Consider the following 9,450-nt stretch of genomic DNA (forward strand, 5'->3'; position numbering starts at 1 on the left):
ACTTAGGAAAGCCAGAACACAATCTCATTGCTTTGCGACAAGTTCTATACACTTGATCTGGGGCAAAACACTCTAAGAAATCGGGGGTGTATAGGGATACACCCCTCGTCCCCATATGTAACTTCCCAAAACAACAATTCGACGTTCAGTCCACAGACGTCGAGCCGACGATACCAAATTTCGAGAGCGGCTTGATAGTCGACCGATACAACGTACGCAATAAAGTCCCCAGTAAGACTATCAAGGTTTTTTGGCCATGCGGCAAATCCTCAGTATTTTTTCCTAGTCTTTGATACGAATATTAGCTATTTAGTACGCTATATCCAACAGCTATCAAGCCGCTCGTAAAAGTTGGTATCGCCAGCTCGACGTCAGTGGAAGGAACGTCCGAATATAGTTTTGGGGAGTTACATGTGGTACAAGGGGTGTACCCCTATACAACCCTTACTTCTAAGAGTAAACGAAGTTTGTAAAACACCTCTAAAACTAAACAGAAGAGTGCACTCTAAAACAAGCCCGTGAGTCTGCTTTCCCGCACAACACTCGGAGAGCCAATCAGCGCAACTTACGGAGGCAGCTCAGCGAATGACAATGCCAAAACATATGTTTAGACCAAAAAAAAAAAAAACGCAGTCTGAGCTGTGACATTAAGCAATGCAAAACGTCAAGCTTGCCTCGCTTAATGTCACAACTCAGACTGCGCTTTTTTTTTTTATCTAAACGTATGTTTCGGCATTGTCATTCGCTGAGCTGCCTCCGTAAGTTGCGCTGATTGGCTCTCAGAGTGTTGTGCGGGAAAGTAGACGCACAAACTTTGTTTAGAGTCTATTGATAAAATATCCTTGAATATTTAAAACGCGGTCATGTAGGATAGAAAACACAACAGACACGGGCGACATGTCCGTTTGCTTAACACAGACAGCGACGGGATTTTGCTGTATCTTTTGTGGAACGCCATCGAGCGTGGCGTTCGAATTAGGTTCATCGCAATGGCTAAAACTTCCGTGTCGGTGGCGGCGAAAACTTACTTTGCGGACATCGAGTGGAGCAACACAGGCGGTGCCAACTTCCTTTCACAATCTCCCTTATTTTTTTTTTATTTTTTTTTTTGTTGCAGCCGAGGCAATTTTTTTTTTTTGTGCAAAAGAAGCTCGGGGTATTGAGTAAGTAAATGCAGTTATTCTGCCAGGGTCGAACAAATCTTCATGAATAGCGCAACATCCGTCAACTGTGCTTGAGGTCAATGCTATCTAAAACCAATTGAAGCTCTTTGCGACGCCTGAAAAATACTTCCCCGGGCACAGTTTCCTTTAAAAAAAAAACCGAAAGCTTTGCACAAAAACAAAAGCAAAAATTTCGCTAGTAACAAATTAAAAAAAAAACAACCTTAAGTCGCATGTACTGACGTGGAGCAGTCTACCGCTAAACAGTATACGACCTCATGCGTAATCCCAATAAAAAAAAAGAATTAAAAGTGTCATCAGAGTTGAAAAGCATGAAGGCTTGTCCACGTTTGGTGATCCTTCGTTCACGTTCGGTGATCGGAAGTAAGACAGCAATAATTTCCGACTCGCACTTAGTGGCCGAGCGTCCATGCCCTGGAAATGCTGAGAAACCGAAACTCAAGATACTTGACGCTACCAAGATGGCCGCGTGCACAGTGCTGCCAGTCCACCAAGCAGTTTTGCATATCGCCTACTACGAAAGCTACAAGTACGAGCGGCATTTGCAAAGTTTGTATTATTACCATGATAAACGAGAACTGCTATCACGAGCGACGGTGGTGAGGTCAGGCCACCTACAGATATGCATCCCGCTAGGCGACACACATGTCCCACCGATTGATGAACTGCCTTTTGCCCTGAGTGTGTAAGTGTGCATTTTGGATCTTGAGGAAGTCTTCCATTCGACAACCATGCAGCTCACCATCGCCATGGAAACACTTGCTAAGCAGCAGTGGCGTACCAACTTGTTTTTGAGTGGGGGGCAAACCCGACCCTCTTCCCCACCCCCCCTTAATCGAAAATTCGGCGCAACTTTTGTCGAAGTTTTCTAAAGATGTGGCAATGATTCGGCAAAATTACAACGTTACCAGACTTAACATTGATATTTTGTTTTTTCTAACCAAAAAAATTTTGCTTCTTCTTAAAATAAATACAACTTGTAGTGCCTATTGAAACAGTTATGATTAAATAAGGTGATATTCTACAAGATAATTGTATCGATGTCGCTTTTGTGTGTTTACTGGCAATTTTAGTGTTTGCTTGCAGAAAGTGGCGTGACAACGAGGTTGGGTAGTAGCCGGAGCAGTCACGAATCACACTACGAGAGTTTTGATTTTGAGGCTTCATCAGCGCACGCCTGCAAGTGTGTTTACATTGTTAAAATAAAGACAATCACTGCGTTCTTACTTTCTCTGGGAGTCACCGTTTCGTGCGCGAAAACGGATGCAACGGTTGTTTAGCCTTCACCAGAAGAGATAACAATACTGTAAATATGCATGTTTTTCGATTTGAGTCACTTGACGTCAGCTTTGCATGAAAGTGCGCGTTCCATATTCGCAACGTGCCGTTTTTAACCTTTAAAATTCCGGTTTCTGGTGTTAGGACACACACGGACGTTTAGGAAGATGGGGAGAGTTAGGAATGTCGGATGTGCAACGTCGAGCATGATAGTTCTGTGTTTAACGAATACTTTTCATCAGTGTTTACTAACGAGTGCTTGGACTTCGTCCCCACTCTCCCTGAAGAGCTTTACGAGCGCATGCATCCTATTAACGTTAACTCCGCTGGTATTAAAACATTGATTGATAAACTAAAACTTACTTCGTCCGCTGGAACCGATAACATCAACCCTAAAATTTAAAAGAAACACCCGTGTTATTTCTAGTGAGTATTTGAAACTCATCTTCATTCAGTCCTCATCTCAAAGCTGCCTTCCATCTGACCAAAAGGTGGGAAGGGTAATTCCCAGTCTTTAAACAGGGCAGCCGCTCTTCCGCATCTAATTATCGCCCTAATTCATTGACTTCAATTTCTTGCAAACTACTTGAGCATATCCTCTACTCCAATATCATGAGGCACCTCCCTACTGAAAAAAACCATTTGGCGCCCATATGAAAATAAACGGGTCCATACCGGTAACCGTTTAACCATACTGGTCACCAGTTTGTCAAAGGGGTCGCCCGTATGGCTCAAAGGGGTCCCCCGTATGAGCCATAACGGTCACCTATTTGGCAAACGGGTCGCTCGTCTGGGCAAATGGGCGACTCGTTTGGGCAAAGTTGTCGCACGTTTGCTCAAACCGGTGACCATGTTGCAAACTGCACCGGTTTAATCAAACGGCTCTCCGGAGCCCGTTTGATATTGAACGTACAGATCGGCGGCGTGGGCACGCCTAGCGTTTCAGCCGTGGCAGCCAATGTTTTCCGGAAGGCTGGGAGCGCCGGTTCATCGATTTCAGATCGTCCGCGTAATGCAAGTAATTATATTTATATTTCAATTGCGCTGATTTTCGATTATACTGCAACTAAAACTAACACTTTTTTTTTTTTTGTTTTACGTAAACGCGCGACGTTGGTGAGCCGATATTTTTGACAGACCTTTAATACTTGGTCCATCTTTGTTGCCTCAATTTACTTATTCAGCTCGAATCTCTCTCGCAGAAGACGCGACCGCGTGAAAGAATGTACGTCTAGACTCCGTTTCACTTTAATTCAAGACGCAGCGAAGGCAGCACGCGTACACGCGGCTGCAAGAACATCGAGCATTGCGAGAGCACGCCCGCCGTTGCAGCACTCAAACTACGAGCTTGCGCTGAGTTCTTTCTTCGCTCGGGCGCAAGCCGAGCTTCTGGCAGCCCCGCCGCCATTTCCAAAGTTCGAGCGCGCGCGCGCGCGCGCGTTTGTTCTTCGGGACTACAAAAACGCATCTCCCTGGAATGCCTGGGGAGAGGGAGAGGGGCTGTCCAACACCACCTAGAGGAGAAGGCCAGAACACGGCTCCGGTGACGTCATGGCAGCAGGCTGACGTGCGCCGCGCTATAGAGCTGAGCTGAAGGTTTCGCGCGTATCTTTTACGTCATAAAAACGCGGTTTTTCACTCGATTCTTTTTTTCTGAGTTAACATGAGGGCTGTGAACACCAAGCGTCTTAAACAACAAATTTTAGAACGCAGCAAAATTGTTATAGACTACAATTGTTGTGGTGATTTCTCGACACAGATGCGCTCCCGTTTGAAACGAACTGAGCTATAAATTATGTCTAAATGGCGTGGTAAACATTTTTCTTAAAATGACAGCACTGGTAGTAAGGGGACACATATAATCTCGAACTAAACTGGCACCTTTTATAAACCGGCACGTCAATCGGATGACCTCTGCCCATTCCAATAAAAATGAGTTATCTGATTGTTGCAATGAAAAAAAAAAAAAAAAACACTGATGCGTTCAATTCACATATTACAGTGCTAAAATTTAATATCTAAGTACAATAATATTGTAGCAGTTGGACGTCGTCCCATACCCTTAAATACTTCGACGTAACTGAGTCTGGACACGGCAGAGCTATGTTATTGCGTCTAAAAGTAAGTTATGTATGCGAACGGATGCACGTCTTGAATCTTCATGACCGAAGCTGCTGTCATTTACACTACAAAAGGAAATGGCTCACGTTTGAATACTGCTGAACAAGCCTTCTTGTATCGAGCTTTTTTCTCAAATATACGTGTTGAGAAATTTCGCACGCATGCATCTTAGACGACCGTGGGTAGATGTAATGACACGGAGACACACAGTGTGTGTACGGCATGTTAACCTCTGTGCCATAGTACCACACGAAGATATTGCACAAATGAAATGAAGGACATAGCAAAAATACTATCTGCACTCACACGCAGGCGACATACCAGCTGCGTTGCCTTTGCATGAGGATGGAGCACGAACACATTGTTGGCTTAAGGTGAACAAATTTATGAACCTTTGACAACTTAAATCTTCATTGTAAGGTCTCGCACTTTCACTCACTGCACTAAAGTCTAAAAGACATGCTACAGCAAAGACTCACTCTTGTGGTCGTCCTCACGCGCATCACTGTTCAATCGTCAATGGTTGCACAGTGAGATGTTGACGAGCGGGTGCTGAGTTGGTCGCAACTTTTTTTTGCTCGCAGAGTTTCGGCTTTTCGTTTTTTCTGTTTTGCATTCGCGTCAACAACGCGGTCGTTCATTCTGTTGCAGAAATTTCTTAAGAGAACGTTTGTACTGCACCACAATATGTGCTTCAGGACAAGTTCACTCGTGTGCCCATTGTCGCAAGTGTCGAAGTCTGAAGTATCTTCATTCGCCAGGAGTTCCACTGTGAGCTCTGTAACGAGTTGCCTCTGGTTGGGCACCTTCAAGAACTCTGAATGGCTCGAAACTTGCTGGACAACAACATAGTTGTGGGCAACAGCATTTGCTGCAAACATTGTTGGAAAAACTAGCCCTCCTCGGTCCAGTTCCTTCACGAGTGCATAGTGTTCCTGTGCGAGCGAGACTGTGGCCAGCTTGTTATCTTCTGTCAACGCGGCCTTGCATCCCTCGCACTTCAGCTTTTTTAGTGTGGCGTAAACAGCGTATCCAGCCACGTAGACCAGGACTGGCAGGATGCCTGCTATTTTTGACAGTGCCTCTCTGGTCACCACCACATTGCAGATAGGGCGTGTCGTGTCCACTCGCTCGTGGAGACCTTCCCAAGCCTTATCTTCGCCAGCTGTGGTGATCATTGGCAGCGTGCTCTGCAGCCGTAGCTTGTTTTCCCCTTCGTAGATCTGCCTTATGGATACGTGATACTGGGAGCCGGCCAGTTGTCTATACTTGCCAAAGCGATCTTCAAGGCCGTCAGTTTGTATCTTCCCCAGGAGCACGTAGTTAAACCCTAGTTCCTCGAAGCAGTATCGAACAACCTCCAGAAGTGCACGAGTTGTTTGACGGAGAGCTCGATGGGTATCCCTGGTGAGCTTACCCGTGCTTAGATCCTTGCTCTTCCAAAGATCTAGCCAGTCTAGAAGTTCGTAAAGGAAATCCACCTTCGGGTCGTCATCCAGAGAAAATACTGGGTTCTGAAAGTCGTCTTTTAGTCTCCTTCCTTTGTTCGGAGTTTTCACATTCACGATTTTCCACCACTTGACTATGATCTCGATGAAACTTGCCGTTCCCTCAAAGTGTAACAGATTGTGCTTCACTCCAATGGACCGAAGGGCCGGGGGCAGAGAGTCGTTGAAGATCTGCAAAGCGAGTTTCACGTTTTGTCTCTCGATGTTCGACGGACAGAGAGCCTTTCTTGACAGGCTGTGGCCATACCTCAACAGCTGGTCGCACTCCAAGTTGTAGGCTTCCCTGATAGTTGCAAAAGATGCAGAAAGCATGTGCCGCTCACGTGTGGACTCAGCTTGGAACTCAGGAAAGTAGAAGACATGTCGGTCATTACCTTGGTTGAGCCAATTGTTCCTTATGCACTTCAGAATGTGCACCGAGTCAATCACAAAAAACAGTGGCCTGGAAGGATCACACGGATGTGGATACACATATCCTTCATTTATCCCTTCATCCGGAGCTCTGTTTCTTTTAAGCTTTGGTACCGACAGAAAGTAGGACATTGCCTTGCTGTTCACAGAGTTGTTGTCAGTTACGACGCACGTAACCTTGTACCCAATCTTCTCCAGTCCACATATCACATCTTTCAACAACTTGTGCAAAAACTCTGCGTCAGCTCTGTGCACAGGGACGATGTGAGCAACTTCCTTGAAAGTGCACGTGAGACTTTGGACCATAAAAACAACAGCGCTGTTGGCTGTTTCTGTGGAGTTGAGTGCCGCACCCGTAATGTTGCCCCCTTTGTAATCATAGTAAGGCTTGATATGGATCTCGTCCACCATCAATGTCACGAAACGTTGGCGATCATCCAGAACATGGATCCTTGACTGCATGTAGGAGAGGAACGTTTGACTTTGATGCTCTTGTTGGGGGTTCGTTCCGTACGACGAGCATATCCGTCGGATGGTCATCGGATGCGGCAGAAAAATGCTCCCATGGCTGCGAACGTACTTATAGGCATGGGGGGAGATTGTGAAAAAAAGGCAGCAAAACACCATGAAGTCAGCTGAGTAACGCCGCTGCTCCTTCTTTTCTGAGAGTAGCTTCAACTGCTCAGTGAGGAACTGGATGATGTGGACCTTGTCGACTGTTGACGTCACGGACAACTTGGCGAGCAGCAATCTAATCATCTCGCAAATGTCTTCATCCAAATCTTGGGAACCTGAATTGAGGTTGCTGTTCCAGTTTTCGACATCTTCAAGGAACTTAGTCACTGCCCTCTTGCTCTCTGCGACAGCGGGAACCTGCAGATGGGATCCCAACTTAGTGATTGGTGTCTTCACCAAATGTAGGGTAACAGTCATGTCCTCTCTAACAACAACCGAGTACTTAATCCATGGTGCGTCGTCTTCAACGATGTGCACTAAGGTTAAGTGTCCACCGCCTTCAATCAGATGCCAAAACGTAGACTGCCGACTTCTCAGGTAGTCGGCAAGATCTGTGAGGCTGAGGATGGTGTCTGTTTCTTTTTCAGATTGGAAGGTCTTAATGGAGTCTGAAATTGCGGTCTCCATGTCGGCGGTATGCCGACGCCTTCTTTTGGAGTCGGGGTTCTCTCTTGTGGTGTTTTGAGTGGACAGGTAGCTGGGGCAGTGCGGGAACTTCGAAGGGACTGCGTCCGGGCGAAGGCGGGGGTGCGTCAGAGGCGCTGTCAGTGTGCGCCCCGAAGAATCGTCAACATAAGACGCCTCCCGTATGATAACTTCGTCGGCAAAATGAAGCTCGCAGACCTAGAACGAAGATTTGACTTCGTGTGTAACAGATGAAATATCTTAAAAAACGTTCCGCTAAATTGGCCCGAATGTTGCACAAGCTTGGCAGATGGAACTTTTTCACCCTTTTGAAAGGCCTTCGAGAGTTCGCCAAGTACCTAAAAATTGGTGGCCCTTGCTCCTAGTTGTTTTTAAGGTAATGAAACCTGGCCGCTTGAATAGCTGGATGCCGCCAGACTTGTGTAGTGTGACTTGGGTAACTTATGTAACGGGAGCCCAAGAACCCTAGGAAGCAGGTGAAATGCTATGCGCGTTAGTTTGGACATAAGGTTATACTATAGGTCACACTGACATGGCCTAAAAGTCCCAAACTAAAGTTGAAATCGAACAGGCGTGTGAGCTTCCGCTGTTTGCATGGCTTCACTGCAACGTGATGATCGTAAATGTCGCTTGCTGGATAATTGTCACCTGCAGTCATATATCCGGGCTACTGACTGTCAATAGTATAGCTGTAATTATTATCACAAACTATTTCAAACAAAATTAAAAAAATAAATTAAAGATGATTGTCAATTTTTATATTTTGTAAGTGTGAGGCAACCTGCAATGCTGTTTGGTTTGGCGCTCTCTATGAAGCAAGAACACTGGGTTTGCCTTGGAGTGGCGGCTCCATTATTCCAACGTGAGCTAACACTCTGGTGGCGCCCCTTAAGGAGCGTTCCCACCGGCGATGCGAACTAGTCGCGCGATAACTTTCATCGCAAAAGCGACCATCGCGGGCAAATAGCGACGCGATTTGAGCAGTCGCTACTCGACCCGACTTTTTTGCGATGCGATCTCGTCGCGGAGCGGCTGAGCCAATCGACGGCGTTCGGAGCGAGAGTTTTTGAGAAACGACTCGCCAACGAAGGCGTTGGATCGGACTCGCTCATCGCGCACGCCGGTGTGACCATCTAGCTTTTTTTGCGGTGCGATCTAGTCGCATCTCGCGACTGCTTACATCGCCGGTGGGAATGCGCCTTTAGCCTAGTGTCTCAAGCAAGAAATACTGGGTAGGCCAGAAAGCCGTGGTCGCGGAAGCTACGGCCCTGGCGGGCCTATCGGAACGTGACTACGTATCACCGGAGTGCGCTTGTACTGCCAAGAAGTATCTGGATTTTCGCTGCGTCATGCTCCAATATATGTGCCTTGCGGTCGTATAGACGCTTTACACACGCGCCAGATTACAGACGCCATTGCCGACCTTCTATTGTCTTACCGAGAAATCAAACCACTGAAGCGGGCTTTGGCGAGCCTCCACAAAGGCAAATGCTGGGGAAAAAGACACCGTCGTATCTAAAATGCCAGTAGCCCGTCCTCCTGTGGTAATGATGGAGCAGAGTGAAAAATATAAGCGAAAACAAAAAACTGAAGGGCGGTTATGGCGGCGCCTATGCACAGCTGCTGTAAAGCGTCTATACGCAGCGCATACCGAAGCCGTCGGAACGAAATGTGGGGCTTGTTCACCCTTTGCCAAGTTATAACAAGACAGGGTAGCTCTGGGTATAACCGTGGGCTTTCATTCTGCCGGCGCCACCTTGCTGTTGCCGGCTGGCTATAGGACAATA

At 46.7% G+C, this 9,450-nt stretch overlaps 1 protein-coding gene across 1 annotated transcript in view; it reads right to left on the reverse strand.

Annotated features, from left to right (window-relative positions):
- Positions 1-8,197, reverse strand: part of LOC8053508 — a 47,088-nt gene extending 38,891 nt beyond the window's left edge. The window contains exons 1-3 of the mRNA XM_040223563.1: positions 8,192-8,197; positions 7,710-7,861; positions 5,177-7,613 (exon numbers count right to left, since the gene is read on the reverse strand). Of these exons, the coding sequence (XP_040079497.1) occupies positions 5,177-7,613; positions 7,710-7,861; positions 8,192-8,197 (2,595 nt within the window). The remainder of the gene's footprint in view (positions 1-5,176; positions 7,614-7,709; positions 7,862-8,191) is intronic.
- Positions 8,198-9,450: the final 1,253 nt, after the last annotated feature.

The sequence above is a fragment of the Ixodes scapularis genome, unplaced genomic scaffold (assembly GCF_016920785.2).
Source record: "Ixodes scapularis isolate PalLabHiFi unplaced genomic scaffold, ASM1692078v2 PGA_scaffold4__175_contigs__length_147842914, whole genome shotgun sequence".
Lineage (NCBI taxonomy): Eukaryota > Metazoa > Arthropoda > Arachnida > Ixodida > Ixodidae > Ixodes > Ixodes scapularis.